This window comes from Lissotriton helveticus, chromosome 6 (genome assembly GCF_964261635.1).
Source record: "Lissotriton helveticus chromosome 6, aLisHel1.1, whole genome shotgun sequence".
NCBI classification, from domain to species: Eukaryota; Metazoa; Chordata; class Amphibia; order Caudata; family Salamandridae; genus Lissotriton; species Lissotriton helveticus.
Genome location: NC_136067.1, coordinates 1,547,847,000 through 1,547,870,690, shown reverse-complemented (window position 1 = coordinate 1,547,870,690; position 23,691 = coordinate 1,547,847,000). Strand labels below are relative to the sequence as shown.

The 23,691-nt window shown below is 46.7% G+C and overlaps 1 protein-coding gene across 5 annotated transcripts in view; it reads right to left on the bottom strand.

Annotated features, from left to right (window-relative positions):
- Positions 1–23,691, bottom strand: part of RALGAPA2 (Ral GTPase activating protein catalytic subunit alpha 2) — a 1,907,250-nt gene that overhangs the window by 1,331,471 nt on the left and 552,088 nt on the right. For all 5 annotated transcript variants that reach the window (XM_078649331.1, XM_078649327.1, XM_078649328.1 and 2 more), the window contains exon 7: positions 14,648–14,763. In XM_078649331.1, the coding sequence (XP_078505457.1) occupies positions 14,648–14,763 (116 nt within the window). The remainder of the gene's footprint in view (positions 1–14,647; positions 14,764–23,691) is intronic.

Below are 23,691 nucleotides of genomic sequence, written 5' to 3'. Positions count from 1 at the left end.
GGCCGCTTGCAACTTCATTGAACTCTCCCTCAAAGCCTTTGGTGCCATGGACTGGCAGCCCAAGCACAACTTGGAGTCATGGTCACGCTCGAGCTGTGGGTCTGTTACCGACACAGCACAATGACAGGCACCACACAGTTTAAACCCGGTCTTTCTTTAAGACATCCTCGACACAACCAGGAGGAAAAATCCTCAAAAAAGAATTTGACAAAACATTAAAAAAATTCACTCGAAAAACCGACAGAGGGATAGTTCTTTCTCCGAATCAGTGCTAACTGGCGTGGAAAGAAAAGAACTGAGGTCAGTGTGCCAAGGCGGCGCCTATATAGGTGACATGGACGTCACTTCAGGCCTTGATGCCGCTATGCGGAGCCGATCAACACCACGTAACAGCACGCAGGGGTACTGCTCAAGCAAAAATCTTTTAGATTCAGTCTGACACCTGGGAAATTCAAAGGTAAGAAATCTGCGACTAGATGTCTCTATCAGATAATATTTGTAGTTAAGTGTATTCCATAGTTGGACACTTTAACAATAAGGACAGTGGTCTACCTAGCAAGTGAGCAGAAGCTCTTGTTTTCTAGTTACCCCTTCCTCAGAGCACATACACATCAATATTGCACATAAAATGTTTTCCAGCAACAAGGCCAGCAATACCCTTCTAGCAACTACGATAATATTTGGTTTAAATCTTTTTATTGATGTATTTAGTTTATGCCATAAAACAGTGCTATCAGTCATAAGCCAAGTATATCCTACATATTCAACAAGGCACATAGTGAGAACAAAAGATAAACCCAACCCCCCCACTCCCATATCTCCCCACAGGCACCCCCACCGAGCCCCCCTCCCGATACCTCCCTGAACCTGCTTGATGTAAGGTAGATAGGATAAAGTCAGGGCTCCGGAGATGTGTTGCCTGATAGTGTAGATTAAGTCGTGTCTTGTGGGGTGTTGTGAGGCGCAAGAGGTGCAAGTTTTGGGACAGGTAAGCACCCGCATTTCTGAGGTCAGCAGAGAAAGGAATAGATGCCACAAGTCTGCGAAGGAGGTACAGTCCCCTTGGAGCGAAAGAGATATTCACTCTATTCCTAGGACATGCCATAGTCTATTAAACCAACCCTGAAAGGTGGGGATTCGATCCATGCCCCAGTGAGATAATATATTTTGCAGAGCCACACCTAGAGCTATCCCCATTTGTCTGCCTTTGCGTGATCTGAGGGGAAATGTAAGCGCATTGGGTAGGCCTAGGACAACAGTGCGGTATCTGTGTATCAAAGTATTTGTGTATGTCGTCTAGGATCTGTTCCCAGTATGGAGGTGAGCATGGGGCAGTCAAATAGCAAGTGCATCACCGTACCTTCTGACCCGCAATTTCTCCAGCAATCTGATTTGCGAGTGGGATTACATATATGTAGTCTAGGAGGTGTGAGATATCAGTACGTAGTGATTTTAGGCAGGGTTTCTATGCTAGAAACGGTTCGCGCTGTGTGGCATACTCGGTAGAAGATGTGGCCCCATTCCTTCTGCAATAGTGTGCGCCCCAGTTCTGTCTCCCAGCGCCTCTGTCCTGCGGATTGAACCACCTGTTCTGGAGGGTGCAGGAGGTGATAGAGCTCTGTGATAAGGCGTCTGCTCATTAATTTGATGTGTAACCACTTTCCTACGGGGTAAGGGGTCTTTGAGCCCCTGGGCGGATCAAGGGGTTCATGACCCAATGGCGTACCTGTTGGAAATGATAACGCGCAGTCTCTGGCAATGCAAGGAGGCCTTCGAAAGTCAGAGGACCCTCCTCATCAAAAAGATAGCCAATCGATCTACACCCCTCCTTGACACAATGTTTCAAGGCCACTAGATCTAGGCCCGGCATAAAGTCTGAGTTGTTGACTATGGGTGTAACGGGCGATGGGAAGGAAGTGAGGTTGCATCGTACAACTGTTGCATCCCAGGCCTTTAATGTTACGTGTGTGGCAGGCGATTTGTAGAGTCCTTGGGTCTTGTGAAGAAAAGGAACCTTCCACAATGACTGGCCAGCAATGGCTCTCTCCATGAAAAACCAATGCTATTTCAATTCGCTACGAGACCATTCTGCAAGACTCGAAGCTGGGTAGCCTGGTAGTAGCTGCTTAAATTAGGGATTCCCAGTCTGCCCTCCCCGGGGGCCTGCAGCTCAGTTCTCTATTCATTCTAGGTTTCTTGTCTGCCCAGACAAAGGAGAGGAATTCCTGTTGAAGCATTTTCAGGACACCAGTGGGAGGCTCCGCAGGCAGCGTCTGGAAGAGGTACAGAATTTTCGGGAGTATGTTCATTTTAAGTGCCGCTACCCGACCCAGCCATGAGAGGCCAAATGGCCTCCAGCGGCGCAAATCTCATTACGTTTGGGAGATGAGGTGGGTCTAGTTTACGGCGACAGTGGCTTGATTGAATGTTGCTAGACTAATTCAGAGGTATGGGATCGATTCCGTCTCCCAATGAATTGGGCATAGTTGGCAACGCCTCTACGGTGGGAGACCAGAGAGAGATCCCAATGGCCTGCGACTTGGAGATGTTGACCTGAAAGCCTAAGGCTTCTGGGAATCTCTCAAGCTCAGCTAAGAACGCCGGGATGGAGATCCGGGGGTCCTCCAGCATAGCAATTACGTCATACCCATACAGGCTTATAGTGTGGCGCTCCACCCGCACCGAACCCAGGATATCTGTGGGTTCTCCCGCACTCTCTGATCCATGGGCCCCATATAAAGATCAAATAGCAGCAGCGAGAGAGGGCACCCCTGCCTTGTACCGCGAGCGATCGTGAAAGGGTCCGAAGTATGCCCATTCAGCCGCACCGTGGCAGTAGGGTGACTGTAACTGCTAAATATCCATTTGCGAAAGCGAGTTATGTAAAATTGCGCAAGTGTTGCTTCCAAGGACGCGTACTGCACTCGGTCAAAAGGTTTTTCTGCGTCGACCAACAGTGCCACCCGCTCCTCCCCCGATGCTCAGCCTTGTCAATGAGGTGGAGTAGTCTTCGCGTGTTGTCCCTGCATTGCCTAGTGGCCACAATCCCAGACTGGTCCGGGTCCACCAGACCCGGCCTCATTGGCCCAAGTCTGGAAGCTAGAATCCCCGTAAACAGCTTTAGATCGGTATTCAGGAGGGATATTGGTCTATAGGAACCGCAGCGAAGGCCGTCTTTGCCTGGTTTGGGGAGAACGACAACTGATGCCAGGAGCACTGTAGGGGGAATGTGAGAGGTGTCGCCTATTGCATTGAAAAGTCTGGTTTAGATGGGTGCTAGAATAGTGCAAAAGGATTGTATAAAGTGGCCTTAAGTTGTGCAATGGCCGAGATCACTTCCTCAATGCGGATTGGGCTATCCAGGCTGGAAGCCTGGTCCGAAGTCTGTTTGGAGTAGGTTATCCCTTGCAAGTAGTTTAGTACAGAACTATCCAGTGCAAAGTGCCTTGCGCTGACAACCAGAACGAACACTTGTCAATAAAGATCATTTGAATACCATGACTTACTAGTTCGAAAATACACAGAAACACACCCATTCAATCAAAGCAAAATAAGTTTGTCAGCAACTAAAAATGCATTCAGTCATCAAGTAATGTGAGTGGGTGGTCTTCACGCGGGAGTGGTGGGAGCGTTTAACGTTTAAAAGAAAAAGAAAACCAACGTACCTGATAGCAGGGTCCGCACCGCCTCTGCGACTGCTCCCGGGCCGGGGTCCAGCATGGCGATTACAGGAACAGCCACGTCACAACCCTTCTCAGCCAATACGGATGCTGCTCCAGCATCGCCAGGATTGGCTTAGCAGGGATACACACCACACACCTGCCCACTAAGAAACCAAGGGTTGCAGCGTTGATCGACCCTCGCTCTCCTAATGCGCAGCCGCCAGCCAGACTCAACACTAGGGCGCATGACTGGGCTGGTCAGAACAATTCTCCGACCTAAACCCAGCATGCGCACTTGTGCTGCGACCTGCCGTGCGCTCTGCGCCACACCCTGGCCTGACAATGCATTTTAGTCAGCATGACGCTGGACCGCCCACCCCCTTCAAACTCTGAAGGAGGTGGGTGGTCCATCGTCATGCTGACTAAAATGCATTGTCAGTTTACATTAGTCAGAGCCGCCGAGGGAGCTGCGGACGTGGGCAGCTTGTGGGTCAACGCTCCAGCGCCCTAATGAACGCACCGCCACTGCTAAGAACAGTCAGGCTGAGCACGACTCCTTGGGATTGTGGATTTCCTCTTGAATGGTGTGACGATTCTGTCAAGTATCTAGGGATTCACGTACACTTAGACGCTGCTAGTAGTATTAATTTTAATTATGGTCGAGCAATGCACAGATTAGAGGCACAGGTGGAACGCTGGCTCCGCTTCCCGTTGTCAATGGCGGGCAAGGTCGCTATACTTAAAATGATAATTCACCCCAAATGTTTGCATTTATTTAATAACATCCCCATCCCTCTCACTAAGACTTTTTTTCCCCAATTATGTGCACATCTTATAAGACTGGTATGGGGGGGAAGAGGCCCCGTGTACGTTGGCAGGTACTTACTCTTCTGAGTGACAGAGGGGATTACGGAGTACCTGATCTTCATTTATATTATTTAGTGGCTCAGTGTAGCTACGCATTTGCGTGGTATCACCCTGATGCCTGTATTCCATTTTTGAGACCTGAGGCGGATTTTGTACTTCCGCAGAAGCTGTCCTCGGTGTTACCAAAGGGTGTCCCGGGAGACCCGTGCGACATACAAACCGTATCCACTACTAGTTGGACATGGGACAGGTTGCGGAGACTTCTAGGACTTAACACAATATACTCTCCGGCTCTACCTCTTCCAAATTCTCTTTGACTCCCCATCACAGATGAAACGCTTGTACAGGGCACATTTTCTAAATTTAACATCACAAAGATAGGGGATCTATATCCAGACAATCATATCTTCTCAGTGTCCGAAGAGGCCTGATTCCAAGACAGATCTTTCATGGATACCTTTGTTCTGCAATGCATTTGTTCAGCATTGAAAGCAACGCTACCTACTTATCCGATTGCACTGAACCTATGATTCCATTGACATTGATAATTGAAAGCGACACGGCCGGTGACACATATTAAAATACGCACTGCATGGGAACAAGACTTGGGCCGTCCCATCACGGACGATCAATGGGAGAAATGCTGCATGACAACAAAGGAAGTCTCCCGAAACAGCAGACACAAGCTTAAATTTATATTTAAATTTACACTTTAAATTTCTCCGCCGCTTATATCACAGGCCAGCCCTGTCAAACAGAATTGATCCCTCCATACCTCACCACTGTTTGGAATGTTCTGATCGACATGCCGATTTCGCTCACCTTACATGGACTTGCCCCAAACTACAGACATATTGGGAACCAATTCATGACACATTGGGAGCCATGATAGCACTGACACTTATTCCCACATCGGAAATTGCACTTATTGGATATACAGTTAATTTACCAAAAAAGGTTAGGAGATTTGCTGCACTTGGGCTATTGTTGGCTAAACGGGAAATAGCGCTGCTATGGGGTCAACCTACTGTGCCTACCCTGCAGAGATGGTTACGTAGGCTGGCCCATTGCAACGTGAACTGTGAACTATATGCCTCCCTCATGCCAAGTTTGTCACGCGACAAGGACATCTGCGGCCCATACAAGACATACATTGAATGTGAATGCCATAAAGCTGCCTCTCAAATTGAAAAAAGGAATAGTACCGGAAGGGGTGGGATAAGCCTGCTGATATCTCACTGTTTGAAATGCTTTTAGATAAAGGCTGGGTATGGAAGGTCATCTGCGGTTCGGGTAGAGGGGACGACCGGGCTGATGGGCCTGACACAAACTAAATTTGTTATTATGAACGTTCAAATTGCCGTTGTGCCTGAGCTTCTTTTTACAAGATACTATGTATGCGACGTTTGCAACATGATGTGATACCTGAAATTGTACCAATTATAATCCTATTTGTTGAATTGATGTACAAGAAAATCTGAAAATAAAGATTTTTTAAAAAGAACAGTCAGGCATGTGAGGGTCCACATTACAGTAATTTCAGCCCCCGTGTAGCTCTAGAGGTTTTCTTGAAGGATGCGGAGTACGCAGCCAAGGCAAAAAGCTTTGCACAGTGTCATGCTCACTGTTTGTTTAGCCATCAGCATAGGTGCAACTTCACTGTGGACATTCCTTTTCTAAAACCTGTCTGAGATTACAGGTCTAATGATTCCCCTCTCACCCAGCTCAATAGTCTATTTAAAAATAATTTGTCATGCAAAAATACACTTAATCCGATTGTTACATTTTACTTTTGTGGTCTTGTGATCGTCTGTTGGAGTTTCAGTCTCAGATTGAACACTAAATGTCAAACTGGAGAAGCATCAATGATAATATCTCTACACTCATGGCACTCCCTGATTTTTCTGACATTAATGCTTGGAGAATGGGGTTCACTAGAACTGGCAGTGGCCAAATTGTTTAAATTGAAGTTGTAGGTCCCTGAACGCATTTGGGGAGCCAGAGGCCAGGCAGGAGCTAGTGGAGGGGCCTTTCCTGCTTAGGGGCATGGGGGTGTTGAATCCCTACAGAAGCTCCCACACCTGAAATTGACTCATTGTTTTCCGCTAAATACTTCCCCTGTATTGCTGTTCATTTTTTCCCCATCAGCGGCGGCGCTATAGTGTATTCTCTCGCTCTCTGATAGATTGTGACGGCCAGGAGTACCTGAGGCAGTGCTAACTGAACTGTGCATGTCAGATTGCCCGGTGTTTTGCAGAGGCCAGTCTAACATGCATAGTTCAGGCTTCTAGAAGTAATATATCAGGGAGTATGAACATCAGAGATCGGTTTCCGAAGGAGCATTGTGTTTGGCAGGCCCAGCCAATCCTGGCACTGAGTTTATGCTGATTACTATTATAAGCAGCATGAAAGCATAGCTTGGATTGGCTGGAATGCTTGGGGCTTATATTCTGTGGGGCCAGCAGGCACCGTCACGTAAGAATTGAACTTTTACAGTTGCAAGCTGAAAGTGTGGTGAATCAATATGCTTCAGGGAAGAAGACAGTTTATTTTTAACAGTATAACGGGTGGTAAATGCTTTATTAAATAGAATGTGCCCTCATCACTTCTGTACTGCGGAATGGAATTTATAATGCAGAGGTGATTGGGGCACGTTCTATTTATAAAACCTTTACTGTCCGTTATATTCATTTTTAACTTTTACCTGCCTCACCACTTTCAAAAGCCACCATGTGCCACAGAGCTAGTGGGCCACAACTGTGGTGGATGGGGCCATTTTCCATCTGGTGTCCTAGGGTCTATTCTATTATGGCTCAGCAAACTGGGCCAAGTATAACCTTTTTGCACTTGAATCTCAGGGGAGCAAGCAGTCAATGGTTTCTCAGAAGGATAGTGTGGGGATAGGCACTCTGAACTGAAAATAATCAAACAATAGGCACAATCATTTATTTGCCAGCCGACAGCTTTTTTTGATGGATGAGAGGCTATCACACCAGAGCGAGACACTAAAAATTTTGAGGTTGGAAGAGGAGGGGGGTGATATTTTGCTAAACTCTCACATATGGCTTGAGCATATCATCTGCAACAGCCAGTTATCTGTTTTTTATTTCCTTTTTTCTGACAATATTTAAAATTCGGCCACCTTTTGGGCCCCACAAGGTACAAGTGACAGCCACTTCAGAGGAGTCATTTTGAATGAATGTGAGACTTTTAGAGCACAGACTTAGCCCAAGGGCGTCAAGGCGCTAAAACAGATCAACATTCACGCAAAACCGATTCCTACTCAAACCTGTCTCTCAGGGAACAACCATGTCATCAGACCTTTACGAAAGATTGAGTGTACTCGTTGTCCCGAGAGAAAATGTTCACATTGTTACTTTCTGGCTTTAAAACAAAATCACACTGCACGCTCACTAATAATTGCACAGTTGCCAATTTATTTTCACAATCAGGGAGTCACTGACAGTAACGCTGTCAACAGAATAGCCACGAACTGTGTGACAAACAAAGATGGCATTATTTACGATTTCGACATCAACAACGATGCAAATGTCTCAAGTGGCCTGAGCTCACCCTTGAAGTTATTGGGTGTAAAATCGCCTCAAGGTGATAAATATTCTCGGCTGCGATAATGGCTAGTCATCAGTGAATATAATTGTTGGTGCACATAGCAGGGGCAACCAGCACAACACCCTGCTGAGGATTGTAGAAAACTTCCAGCTTTCATGACATCAGGGGAAGGTCACCAAAACTGTACAATTTCTATTGAATGTGCAGGTCTGTGTCGGCTTTAATGCTTTGGAAGGCTTCCTTCACTGGATTGTTGAACAATATCTGAAGTGACACAGTGAAGATATATATATATATATATATGCTATTCCTCTCTCATCAGGAAAGCGAAACCAGGAACGGACCACCACACAGCAGGTATTATTTTCAGTGCTTTATTCCAATTTCAGCAGACATGACGCGTTTCGACCGGGAACCCCGGTCTTGAGCACATGACATGCCCCGACCACCCATGTGATTAAATACTGTTTCATTGAACAATGGCTCCTCCCAACCAAGTCATTGAGGTGAACAACAGACTATAAATACTTTAAAGTGTTGTAAAGTTAAAACCATTGCAGACAAAAATCAGATCTTGAAAAATCATTTCAATAAATAAATATTGTTAATACAATCCATGTTTGTCCAATATTAGGTTCCTTTTTGTATCACATGTGCGAGTTAATTTATAAATGCATATAGGAAAAGTTGGGCAAGTGCCCCTAGTATAAATATCCAACCATTAGACCCGCAAGTTCAGATCAAACAAACAACAACTTATGCTGAATAATCTGTTGTTCAGGCAAAGTGCTATGTGCTTATAACAGTATTATAATAAATTAAATTAAATTTCAAAAACAGTGCGTGTTAAAAAACAGTAACAAAAATGCAACTCCATCATTAAATGCATGAATAGCTTGCCGTTTTTTGAAAAATTTTTAAAATCATGAGGCATATGTCAAGGACCGCAATATTTCCAATATTCCTTGCAAAAATAAAGTGCTAAGTGCAAATCTAGTGCAATGCCAGAGAACATAGATTAACTAAAGTGTCAATGCAATAATTAATTAAATACTGTCAATTGTATTGAATACATATCAATAGATTTTTCTCGTGTACTTTTGCGAATTCAGGACATGTTTCAAGTACAATTGTATAGAAACCAACATAATTAAGATAACAATTCATAAACAAAAAGTTAAAATCCTGTGCAAACAGCAATCAACGGAACCTCCCACTCCACAGACACCAAAACAGTAAAACCAGAAAACTAGTAAAACCAGTAAAAATCCAGTAAAAGTAAAGCTAAAAGTCCACTTAAAAAACCATCTACACAAAACTAAAACTTCAGTCCATAAAATCATCATCATAATATCAAGAGCAAAGTAGCATATACAGAGATTCCATATTCATAAAAAGTTATATAGATCTTCCCCAGTGTTTAAACCGTTCCGCATTTTGGTGTCAAGCTGTACAATGTATTGACTTTCCAGTTGTCGCAATTTCTTCTCCCTGTTACCACCTCTAATGGACTTTGGAACGGCATCTATTACAAAATAACTCAGCTCATTGAGATTGTTTTGATGTACTAATTTAACCACTTGGTCGCAGCCGCGATTCTGCGCCTGTGCGGCGTTTTTCGAAGTGGGCGGGATCATGACGGCCACCAGCCGTTATCAGCACACGAGCCCCGTGATGCATGACGGCTGGGGGCCGTCATCAGCATCGATGGGGTTAAAATGCCGCGCCACCTGGTAACTGGAGTCCCAATTGACAATCGCACATAGGTGCTGTAAGATGCGATTGAACACTTGGAGTTTCGTACTGCCTATATATTTTAACTGGCATGTGCACTTTAGAACATAGACAGCATAATCAGTTTTGCATGTGCACTGTCCATTGATTTTACACAAATTAGGGGAAAAAGCATCCAGAAATTCTGATTTGTTCACACCAAATTTACACGGCCTGCAGGAGTTACATTTGAAGAACCCAGTTCTATTGGACAGCCAAATTCCCTTGTCCTGCACCTCTGGACTGGATTTTACCAGGGCATCCCTCATAGAGGGAGCCCGTCTAAATGTAATGGCTGGTGAGTCTTCTAATTCTGGTGCTATTGTAATGTCAGATTTTAGAATAGGCCAGTTCTTGTTGATAATCCGTCTGACCATTCTATGATGACAACTATAAGTAGTTATTAATCTGACTGGTGGTTTCTCAATATTGGGCTCACTGCATTTTGCTGGTTATGTATTTTGGATAAAGCGGTCTTTAAATCATCCATATTGTAACCTCTTGCTAGTAATCTCTGTAAAGATTCATTCAAGCATGTAGTTAAATCATTCTCACTGCTGCAAATCCTTTTTATTCTTAAAAATTCCCCATAGGGGATGCTCTTGATAAAGTGCCCGGGGTGTGTGCTACTGGCATGAAGAGTTGAATTCCCAGCAGTTGCCTTCCTATGCAGTTCAGTATGTATGGTATTATCCTGGATATATACCTCAACGTCTAGGAATTAGACCCTTTTTCTGCTGATGTTGGCTGTAAATTCCAGGTTTAAATTGTTATCATTGATGACATCGACAAACCTCTGTGCAGATTCAGCAGATCCCTGCCAAACTACACGGACATAGTCGATGAAACGCCACCACTCAACAATGTTGTCCATAAACATACCTCCTTGGGATGGATGGATGGATGGATGGATGGATGGATATATATATATATATATATATATATATATATATATATATATATATATATATATATATATATCTGACAGATCGCTATCGAAGGTGACTAACTTATTCTTCAGATGGATACTTCCAACCACAGATTCCTCATTTTAGAATAAATACCAACGTAGTACCTCCCCAGTTGGAGGGTCTGTGGAATGGACTCAGACCAAAAAGTCCTGCAGGACCGAGAAGGCAAAGTGTCCTTCCTACCTGGAGGTCCAGGCAGTAGTACTTTGTGAACGTATTCACTGACGCCTACATCGCTGCCTGGCAGATGTCAAGGACGGGCAGTCCAAGGGCCAAGGCAGTGGGAGTAGTTTTAGCTCTGGCAGAGGGGCTCTCAAGCCAATTCTTAGCCAGTGTATAGGAGACATTGAAGTACAGGACTATATATCTGGACAGTTCCCTCTTCTGTACAGCCTTCCCTTTCTTTGCCCTGGAGAACCCCCCAAAAGCTGATCATCCACATAGTGTTCCTTGATATGAGCAATGTAAAAGCTTAAAGCCCTTTTGGGATCCAGTCAATGGAAGTTCTTCTCCTCTTTTGAGGGGGGAGGGGGAAAAAGAATACAGACAGGATAATGTCTTGCCTTGCATGAAAGGGAGTCATGACTTATGGCAGGAATGCCGCCTGAGTCCTAAGCACCAACTGAAAGTGTTCAGAGTTCATGCATGCAACAAGCTGACTTAATCGCAATGAGGAAGACGGTCTTCAAGGTCAGGGTACGTAGCAAGCAACTATACATCAGACTGAATATCGTACACATTAGAAACTTCAAAACCAACTTAAGGGCCCACTGAGGCATCAAAAACGACTTGGGATGGAAAATGAGTGTCTAACCTTTGATAAAGCTCATCACAACAAGTGATTCAAACAAGCACAGTTGGTCTGGTAAACGCAGAAAAAAGGAAAGGCCCAACAAATAACATTTAAATATGCACCTTGCAAGGCACTGCTGGGCTAAAGATAAAACAAAGGATGTCCGACAGCTTTGCTTACAAGGGATCAATATTTCAATTGCCACAACAAGCCACAAATTAGCCTAAGCACCTGGCATAAATGGTTTTCTTGGAATGGCGCCTGGCAGCAAGGATGGCATTCACCACCTCAGGCATCAGTTGCCCCACTCAATCTCCACACATGTATGTGTAGATTCAGGTGGAGAACTCTGCCATGTTGCTGCAACAGAAGATTCTCTTAAAGTAGTAGCTTGGTTAGAGAACAGATGCTCATGCCCAGAGGTTTCAAGTACCTCACTCTCCTGGCCCAATCTGGAACCACTAGGCTGACTTAGGCCTAACCGCTCTTGATCTTTTTCAAAACTCAGTGCAGGACAGGCAGGGTCCAGAAGGCGTACAAAAGTCCCGTGTTCTATTCCAGCTTGATTGCATGCCCCAACAAGAGTTGTTTTGGACACTCCAATGAGCAAAACTTTCAACACTGTGTGTGCTTGCCAATGGCAAAAAGATCTAGCAAAGATTCTTCCTACAGTGGAAGATGCCCTATGGCACGTTGCGATGTAGACCCCACTCATGATCTGCCACACGCAGCCTGCTCAACTGGTCTGCTCTGACATTTAGGACCCTGCCAACTTGTTCATGATCAGGGAAATGTCCTGGCATTCCAACCAAGTCAAGGAGCAGAACTTCCTGTCACAGGAGTCCACTCTGTCTCATGGTAGTTGTATTGTTCCTGGGAACCTGCACCAGCCTTCCCTTGATGGATGGAAGGTAGCACTTAAAAGACAGACAAAAGACCCGGAACTCCAGCAGAATGATGTGGAGCCAAGCTTCTGTTGGAGGCCAAATTATTTTGATCGCCACCTCCCCAGATGGCCTTTCCAGTACTATTCATCTGATAATTGAAAAAAAGGCATTGAAATAACAGGTTTAGCATTGTTACATCAATGTAGTTAATTTATAGGCAATATGTTTTGCTAAAGTGCATGAATAGCTTTGAGCAGAACATTGTTATGTGATCTAGAAAACTGACTGAAAGTTTTGGCATTTACCACTTCTCCAGCCCTCTTGCTGGATAGATTAAAAAAGACCAAGGCAGGAGATGGGAACTTGCAAAGGCCCTTCAGATCCAAACATAGAAAATACGGAAGTCACCCTTTACCTCAGATTTCCATAACTATAGGATGCCAAGGTGATGGGAGGGCCAGAATGTGGTGCTTAAGCAAGAGACCAGTGTACTTGACGCACACATGCCATCTCAAACAGGAATGGAATGCAGTTTAGTGTCTCAAGCTCACTTGATCACAGTAGTCAATCCTTTGCCATGCCTCGAGGCTACTTGAGTGGGGTGGGACAAGTCTGGAAGGCACATAGGAAGGAAAAGAGAAGTACCAGGGGTGATCCATGACGCATGGGAAGGGAGGGAAACACACATATATGGGTGACAATACTGGGGGCTCCTTGAATAATGTAAGAGAGACAGGGGATACATTAGTAGTAGTTGCAGAAGAGCCTGCAAGAAAGGAAGCAGGGAGGAAAGGAGAAGGGCAGGTCAAACAGGAAACGAGGAAGAAAGTGGTATACAAGGGGACAACCTCAGCAGTGAGGGGGAACAACAGGGAAACCAGTAGGAATGCAGAAACATATGGGAATCGGGCACAGTATATAGAGTCTGGTGAGTCAATAAAATAAATAAACAAGGGAGATGCCTGAACCAGTAGGCCCCAGGTCACTGGGGAGAATAGCCAGAAGTGACAAAAATGCTAGCTCACTGTCTACTAATCCAGCGAGGACGCCCTAATTGGATGGGAAGGGTGTCTCAGGAAAGGTACCTGAGGCAGAGATTTTGATAGGGTACAACACAAAAAAGCATGAGTAGGAAAGATCTCAAAGGAGGGAGAGTGGGGGAAAAAAGAGACCTCGTAGAGATTCAGATGGTAAGTGACCCTGGGAGAACACTGGAAGCATGATCAAGAGGGAGGGCACCATGATGGAGTACAGCGGAGTTCCGTACTCTGTAGCTATTAATGGTCAAAAGGACTTCAGGATTCTAGCCCTGCTATATACCACAGGATTTCATATTTTCATATCTGAGCTGCACTTTGGAATACTCGTGATTTACCCAGTGTGGTGATTCAGTGGATAAATACATCCACTCCAGTGCCCTGTTTTGATCACTTGGTTACCGCTTCAAATCCTGGGAGGTCTACTGAGCCTTTAACCCTTCTGAGGTTGATAAAATGGTAACTCCGGAGTTGGGTAACAATAAACATCCATTACCGGTCAATAGCACCAAGAGACACCACAGGGGTGAATGTGCACTCTACACATACGTTATGATATGTTTTAGGGAGTCATGAAAAAAGGGTCTTCACGTTTAAAAACATTTCACATTAGTTCCATTAGTGGTCTTTCATTATTGGAACGAGAGTTACCTATACATCTTCACCAAACTGTCATTGGGGGACATTGGTTATTTGCTAATAACGTGGACGCACAGAAAGAAATTTCTAACTGACTATTCACTAATAAGCGATAAACCATTTTGATACTAAAGGATCTAGGGTTGACGTCTGCAATAGATAAACACACAATAATGCATTGTTTAAATCCACGATTGTCGAGTATAATCAAACAGTGCAGATACATGATTTGTAAATGAGAGAAAAACAAACTAATCAAAATGGAGGCTTTTTGAGCAAATTATGCCCAACTATCTTCACATTTAAGCTAGAGGGTAGGAGAATCATCACAGAAAAGGATTTTGTTTTAATGTAGGACTTTAATATAAGAATTTGTGCAGGGAAAGAAGTCCTCTAGTCAAGAGAAATCAAAAAAATGAATTTTTCCAAATGTTGGGGAATTTCTCACCTGAATGACCATATACTTCAGAAGTATCTGGAAGTAATAGCAGTTCTGGTCCTCAATAATCTTTTCACCCGATACGGCTGGAACAAGAGGTGTTATTTCCTCTGGAAATATCTTACCTAGATATAAAAAGGAAACGTTGTAACCAGCCAAACAAAACAACTTAAACTGGAACACATTAGAATGCACCTGTGGATTTCTGACACTTACAGCTGAAAAGTAAAGTATGTACATTATTTCCAGTGGGATCACCAGTTTGCACACACGTAGAACAATGGTGGGCAGAATTATTTCAGATTAGAAGAAATCAAGAGTGCAAAGGTTCCTCAGTCACAGAGAAGGGACAACATGGTAGAAATTCATACTAGCTTTTCAGCCAGATTAATAAACACTTGTACATCAGTTTGCTATAATGCAGTCCTTGTATCGTTCTGTGTCAATGAACACAATTGAAGGGTAATGGAAGGAGATGCAAATGTAAGGTAACTGAAGACAACACAATCACTGCATCCTCTTATTTGTGAACATTTTGTATCCATCACTATTCTAGCAGCCAATGAAAACGAACAAACCATGACACCAAAAAGCATTTTTATACATGTTAACAATAGGCACGGTATTCTTTATATAGAAGTTTACAATACTAAAATATTTCTGGGACACAAATTGCATTATCCCAGTGCCCGGCTTCCCCAGAGAGGTAAAAAAAGCGCAACACTCATATGAATGGCATAGGCTCGTAACTTTGGGAAAGTGCTCCCAAAATCTATTAATTTCGAGCAATCAATTTTTAAAACAATCAAGAAGAAGTTTATTCTTTCACTAATTTTGCAATATAATCCATTTATGTGTATAACTTATGCCCATCGGAATATAAGGCTAAACACCTTACCTAAGGAGATGGGCTCCAATGGAAACCTTTATAGAGAACAGTGGTTTTAAACCCCAGGTATTAATTGCTCTAAAAGCTAAGCAGGGAAAATTCGTGCTCTGAAGCAAGTACTGTGATGAACATCGATTTGCAGCCTCCCTTGGGGTTCCAGGTACCCAGAGCAAAGAGGGGGAGCAGAGGATCGGTGGGTGGTGGACCGCCATCTCGCAAGACTTCTGCCTATGTGGCTACAGAGATGAAAATAGCAGGGCAACGCATGCGGCACTCTTGTGACGCAAAACGTGATCTCCCCTGTCAACCAGTAGACAGAAGATTGTTAGTTCTGCCTGCAACATTTCCAAACTCAGCACGCAGCCAGCTCTCCAGACTATTGCCAGCCGTGAGTGTGTTCTTAAGAAAGAAAGAGGATGAGGGAAAGCCCAATACTTAGTGGGAGACAGTAGCAGCATTTTAATTCTACTATGGGTAAGGGGGCAATGCTGGCTAAGGTGGACTGGGAGGGACACCAGGTATTTTTATTTTAACATGGGACTACATTTGTATGGAATGGGAGGACCGCCTGGTATGTTTATTTTAACATAAAAGTAAGTTCCACTGATAGTTCTGGGGAGGGAGGCAGGATATCATTCATTTGGAGGTTCATGATCTAAATGGTGCAGCAGGTGCACCCACTGAACACCAATTATTGCTATATTTTACTACTAAACAAGAAGTCACAAGTGCAGTTACCTTGCAGGCACTAGGATCATGATCTGAATGGTGCAGCAGGTGCAGTGGCACATGGGCCAAAAGGTCTAGGAAACCCACTGAACAACGATTATTGCTATATTTTACTATTAAACAAGCAGTCGCAAGTGCAGTTTCCTTGTAGGGACTAAGGTCATGATCTGAAGGGTGCAGCAGGTGCAATGGGACAAGGGCATAAAGATCTAGAAACCCCACAGAACACCGATAATTGCTGCATTTCACTACTAAACAAGCAGTCGCAAGTGCAGTCTTATGGGATTGTCCTATAGGAATGTTGGGCTGAACTCTCATCTTTATTAGAAGTGCAGTTGCACTCTATGGTCATAATCTACTCTTTCAGATCAATTTATTGCTTGTAGCTCTTCCTACGTACAGATTTTGCTTGATGGGAAGACTGTGTTGTAATGTATGGCTTGTTAGGGGGAGCTGTTTTTTGCAGACTATGATGAAAGTGGTTATTTGATGTATACAAACCAAGTGCAATAGTAATTAATCTATGATTTTTGTTTAGTGTGTGTGAATTAAGAGGATATTAGAAGGCTTCGAGGGCGGGTGTTTAAATGCCGGTGATTTATCTGAAATGTAGCCTATTTGTTATAAAGAATGAAGCAAACGAGGTATATCTTTGCAGCCCTTCAGGGGCTAATTTGATAAGCGCATTACTTTTTTGTGTGATCTGAATGAATTCTCTTTTTTTAATCTATGTAATATGCTCCCTTTTGACAATAACAAAATTAAAAAGAAATATCCTAGCCTTCCGCTCCTTTCCAATCTGAAACCCATAGATACAAATGTCCTTCAATCTCCCGTGGCTGGGTTTCTGGTGCATAATTCCAACCCTCTTCCTCCCAGTAACACTTCAGCTAAAGAGCGCCTTCTTCCTCCTAGCCCCATTTGCTCTAGATGGTACACATGGCTCGCCTTTCTGCATAGATAAACCATCACTATTAGTGCAGTTTCTTCCCTCAGTCTAATTCTGTTTACCACCAGATATTGCACAGCCCACCAATCATTCCCCTTTTGCAGTTCTGTCAAGCAGTAGCAATCTCCTAAAGGCTAGAATCTCAGCTCTCAAGTTTTCCAATACTGAGTACACACTAGCCCCAAGATTCATCAAAGCCACATTCTGCGAATTCTAAATTGCGAGAATTACCGAATCGCAATTCAGAATTCGCAGAATGGGATTCATGAAGAAATGCAATTAAAAAAAGCGAATCGCAATCGGCCGCAATAGCCGTTTGCGATTTTGCTATAACTGCAAATAAAATCGCAGAATCGGCCCTTTTCCGTGTAGAAATAGCGACCCCGCAATTACCGAAATCACAAATTGAGATCTCGCTAATTGCGAGATCGCAAAAACGGGAAATCGCATTTCCAGCACAGTGATGACATCACAACCAGGAAGCAGGCAGTTCCCTCCCTCATTCAGCACACTGATCCTGAAAGTGGAAGCATCAGTGGCCAGAGCTCCACTACAGACCACCTTCAGCTGCAAATCAGGAGACAAACCACCCCAGAAAATGTCCCAGGAAGGAGCAGGGAGCAGTGCCTCAGGGAGGAAACGAAAAATCGAATTTTCCGAGCAGGAATTGGAATATTTATTAGAGGGAGTAACCAAAGATCATGACCGGCTCTTTGGGAAGGATTCAAGGAGGGTGCCTGAGGCGGAGAAGAGGCGCGTTTGGCTGCGCATCCGCGCTAAAGTAAACGCAGTGGGTGTGACCCAGCGCTCCATAGAGGAGCGGAAAAAGAGGTGGTATGACCTCAGGGGGGAGTGCCAAGGAGAGAATTGCTGAGAGGCTGGGGGAGCGACTGGGAACCTGAGGAGGCGAGCCCACTGTACCACCCAACACCCCACTGGAGGACCTTGTGGAGAACACCCTGAATCCTGAGGCATGCGTGGGGGTAACCAGGCTGGACTCCTCCCGACCCACCCAAAAATCCCAAGGTAAGTGCCACACGCCTGCGACCCTGTCCCCTAACAATGGCCATGACTCCCAAGCTACCCATTAGAAACCCCAGTCATGCTGGCCATGCACACCAGAAAAGCCCAATTGCATTGTGGGACTTGTAGTGTGACCACATTTTCCACATAGCCCCATACAGCCAGACCTGTCCAGTGAGAGTCATTCCTAAAGCCAGGCAGGGAATGCTAGCCTGCATGCATGTAGCAACCTCCCATGTGCAAGAAACATGTCATTAATCACCGTCCCATTTACATCACAGGTGGCGCAGAACAAGCCAGCACCGATAGTGAAGCCCTTCACATTGAGGACAATCCCGAGGACACCGAGGCAGAGGGCCATCCTAACCCCTCAACCAGGACCATCACAGCCAGCACCAGCAGCAGTGGTACCACCACCTGCTCCTGTGGACAGGGCCACCCCTGCAACAACAGGCGCGCCACAACCACCCCCAGTGACACCCATGCCAGTGGCACTGGCAACTACAGCTGCAGCACGGAAGCAGACAAGGCGCACAGCCACTGTGCGTACACAGTCCAGCGGACTGGTGAGGGAGCCGCGCAACAACACCACGCGTCGGCAGGGGGGTGAATGTCCGGGTAACAGGCCTGTCTATTGAGCGTCGGATGCTCCGTGTGCATCAACAGCAGGCACGTCACTTGGCAGCCATCCACCTGCAGCTTGCCAAGACTGCACGTAATGTGGGACAGCTCAGTGACAACATGGAAAGCATGACCGCTGCTGTTCGGGAAAACAGCCAGGTCCTGGTATCCCAGCAGGATGTCAACCGCCACCGCCAGCTGCTGACCCGCCTGTCAGGGTACACACGCTCCAACCATATCATTGGGAATGCCACCTCCCAGCTATCGCGTCGATCATTAGCGATGCAAATTCAAATTGTGCAATGCTGCCAGGATGTCGCTAGGGCACTGGAGCAAGTCACCACTGCAGTGCAGAGTCTGCAGGCGAGTGGACATGGCCAGGCAGGTGGTGGGGATGATGCTAGTGAGGGCAATTCCAGCCACAGCAGCATGTCGGTGCCGCTGGTGACGGTACCCCGCCGCAGCACCAGGCCAAATGCAGCCTCACGGGCTAATGCTGATGTGGAGGAGGTCGAAAGGCGACTGGGAGCGTCCACCCGGTGGCGCCACTGACTATTTATTATTTAACATGCAGGGCCATGCTGATGAAACAAGCATGCCCTCCTCACATACATGGGGATGTATGAATCAATACAGCTCTCATGCAATTTATAGTAAAAATATTACATTATTTTGAAGAAAACAATAAGATTTATTATGCACTAGTTAATCTGACTCATGTCATTATTTCAATTGTCATGCATGAGTGAAGTGTTGGATGAGGGGAGTGGGTGCACTAGAAACAGTTCATTGTGATTTGGTTGCAGCGCCTGTGTCCTTCAGCAGGATTCTCCCAGCGTGCATGACGCACATGTGAAGGTGTGTTTTCACAAAGACAAGGGAACCCGAAAGGTATGCCATAGGGACCTTGGGCAGTATCAAGTTACAAAAAACAGTGGTCCCTATATGTGGACAAGATAACATACAAAAATCATTAATCATACACCTGATAAGTAGTATGTCTTTTGTCCAGCCGGACAAGAACATTTATTTTAAATGTTCTGGTTGATAAAGTGAATTTTAAGAACCAAAAAAGATAACAAGTGGGCACAGCCGTGACGCACAACAATCAAGACAAAACAACAAAGAAATGGCCAAAAGGGCAAAGCGAAAATGTGTCTGTATACTTGTGGTCAGTGCTACAGACTCAATCTCTTAAACATAACCATACCATTGCATCAAATAATATAGCATTATCATATTGCATATGGGGTTTTTTAGTCGACGACGTTTCGATGCCTTTTTACATTTGTGACATCATCATCAGGACAAGAATTATCAACATTATTGTTTTGTACAACAGTTATTAACACAATGCCTATTATCGCATTAATGTCGGTTTCCTCGTAGGCTCAGGAATACTGATGAGTAAACGCTGATAGATGTGCTTTCTTTCACATCAAGTCCAGGGCTTCCATCAGGTTTGTATGGATTTGCCAGGAAAGGAGCGTGATGGCTCAATTTGTGATGGCCGTAGCGCTATGGCGAATACGGCAGTCCGATGGGATCGATGTGAAGGTGGGCGGTTGTCCCCTTCCGGCTCACTGCCAGAGATTTCTACAGGTATCCTCCGCTTGGTAGCAATGTTGTGGAGTATTGCACACACGGCCACGATGTGGCAGCAGACCTCAGGCTGGTATTTGAGGGCCCCACCAGTCTTGTGAAGTATGCGGAGTCGGCTCTTCAAAAGCCTGAATGTCCGCTCAATGCAATTTCTTGTGCGGATGTGTGCTGCATTGTAACGCCGTTGCTGTGGTGTGACAGGGTTGAGGTATGGGGTGAGGAGGTACTCACGGAGACCGTAGGCCTGTGGTTCCCAAAGTGTGCGCCGCGGCACCCCGGTGCGCCGTGATTAGAAGCCAGGGGCGCCGCGCCGCAGGATGTGAGTCGTGGAAATTGCAGCCGCAATTCCTCCCCCTCCTTTGTGCTGCCAGGTCAGGACACGTGATCCTCGCACTCTGCATCTCAATGAGTGATTGATGGAGAAAGCCTTTAATTCTCACACGTGGCAGACATTGCCCCAGGGCACGCATCTCCTGGTGTTTTCTTCTCGCTCCTATCTGGACTGTTTCTCTGAGCCCGATGCAGCAGCCTGTCCTGTTTCTCTGAGCCCCTATGTAGCTGACTGTTCTGCTTCTGGGACCCTGTGGAGCAGCCTGTTCTTTTCTGGGACCCCGGTGGAGCAGCCTGTCCTTTTCTGTGAGCCTGATTGCGTTGCCTGTCCTGTTTCTCTGCGCCTAGTGCAGCAGTATCCTGTCCTGTTTCTCGAAGACTGGTGCAGTAGCCTGTCCTGTTTCTCTGACCCTGGTGGAGCATTCTGTACTGCTTCTGTGAGTCTAGAGAAGCTGTGTGTCCCGTTTCTCTGAGTCCAGGGGAGCTGCCTATTTCTGTGATCCCATTGGCGTTGACTGTCCTGCGTCTGTGAGCCTGGTGGAGCAGTCTGTCCTGTTTCTGTGAGCCCAGTGGATTGGACTGTTCCACTTCTGGGAGCCCGGTTGACTTGTCTGTACTGTTTCTGTGAGTCCAGTGAAGCGGCCTGTCCTGTTTCTGTGAGCCCGGTAAAGCTGACTGTCTGGATTCTCTGTGAATGAGTCCACTGGATGTCTTCCTGTCTTGTCACTCCGTGTGTCTCTGAGGCTGCTATTGCCATATTTTTCTGCAAGGAGAGCCTGTCCTGTCTGAATGTGCCGTGTCCACAGTAGGCAGAATGTCCCACTGCCATGTACCCACTTGCACTCTACCTATGGCTGAGGTGCAGCGCCATGCCCCCTGGCACGGACAGTCTTCAATCTGTGAGCTGTCGGCTCTGCCCTGTCTCCTCTGGGTCGCCCAGTTTCCTACATGAACAAGTGGCAGTCTGTCCCAGACTGTCCACAGCTCAGGGCCTGTCCCCTGTGCGGCCAAGCCCAGTCGCCACGCTGAGAGAGGGCGTCCTAATGCTCCATGCCCCTTCCTGAGCTGCCTGCTGCACCCATGGGCCTCTATTGCCATCTGCTGGTCATGTAGCTGTATTATACAGCTGCCATTTGCACCCTGCATACTGTGCTTGGGGAGAGAGGAAAGTTGGGGGCACTGTGAGGTCCCTGGTGTGACTGAGTGGCTGAAGGTTGTGTGCATGTGAGAGGGGCACAGACGTGTGAGCAATGCATGAACAGTGACGTTTTGAGTTTTCGCTGAAGTTCCTACAGGGGAGCTTTTCATAGATAAGTTTCAGTGGTACAAAAACACAGGAGTAGCCAACGTGCCCCCTTTATTAAGCTGCTTGTGCAAGACAATAAACAAGGCAGGAACTAATGTCACACTATTTGTACGCAGTTTCTATATTAAGGCGGGGTGGGGTGAAACACATTTCCCTACTTTTCACATCTGAAAGATGGGGGGACATGAATCAAAGTAAGCGTGTTCCATTTTAATCAAAAATAACGTTAGACGGGCTGGTGTCACCCCATGTGGTGGTGTCCCCCGGTGCGGTCCTCACCCCTCGCACCCCCCTAGTGACGTCACTGTATCTGGTGATTGCTTATTGCGCTCATTAACCCCAGCGCCTTACCTGCTCCTGCTGCTCCAGTGGCGAGCTGCTCATTACTGGACTAGGGGACTCTGTAATTACTGCTAATGGGCCCAGATAAGTGGTCACTCCAAAGGCTTAGGGGTCATTTAGCCTTCCTTACAGGAGGCGACTCTGAACTATTGCAGGATCAGCTGACCTTTGACCCTTGGTAGGTGACCTCAAACAGATTCTCGAAGTGCTTCTTTTAAAGTCCTCTAGAGCTCGGCCCAGGACTAGGCCTATGCCCTGATGCAGCCGCACTCTGCCAGCTTCTGTCTTTGCCTCACTCCTCGTTGAGGGGTCGTCACTCGTGACTGCTGCATGTTGGAGAGCATTGGGTGGGTGCAGGGTCAGGGGCCTGGTGGAGAGCATTGGGTGGGTGGGTGCAGGGTCAGGGGCCTGGTGGAGAGCGTTGGGTGGGTGGGTGCAGGGTCAAGAGCCTGGTGGAAAGTGTTGGGTGGGTGCAGGGTCAGGGGCCTGGTGGAGAGTGTTGGGTGGGTGGGTACAGGGTCTGGGGCCTGGTGGAGACCGTTGCGTGGATGCAGGGTCAGGGGCCTGGTGGAGAGCGTTGTGTGGGTGGCTGCAGGGTCAGGGGCCTGGTGGAGACCGTTGGGGCGGTGGGTGCAGGGTCAGGGGCCTGGTGGAGACTGTTGAGTGGGTGGGTGCAAGGTCAGGGGCCTGGTGGAGAGCGTTGGGTGGGTGGGTGCAGGGTCAGAGGCCTGGTGGAGAATGTTGGGTGGGGACAGGATCAGAGGCCTGGTGGAGAGCGTTGGGTGGGTGGCTGCAGGGCCAGGGGCCCGGTGGAGACCGTTGGGTGGGAGGAGGGTCAGGGGCCTGGTAGAGAGCGTTGTGTGGGTGGCTGCAGGGTCAGGGGCCTGGTGGACACCGTTGGGTAGGTGGGTGCAGGGTCAGTGGCCTGGTGGAGACTGTTGAGTAGGTGGGTGCAAGGTCAGGGGCCTGGTGGAGAGCGTTGGGTGGGTGGGTGCAGGGTCAGAGGCCTGGTGGAGAATGTTGGGTGGGTGGGTGCGGGGTCAGGGGCCTGGTGGAGAGAGTTGGTTGGGTGCAGGGTGAGGGGCCTGGTGAGAAGCGCTGGGTGGGTGCAGGGTCAGGGGCCTGGTGGAGAGCGTTGGGTGGGTGCAGGGTCAGGGGCCTGGTGGAGAGCGTTGGGTGGGTGGGTACAGAGGGGAGAAGGGTGAAAGGCAGAGGGGAGAAGGGTGCAAGGCAGAGGGGAGAAGGGTGCAAGGCAGAGGGGA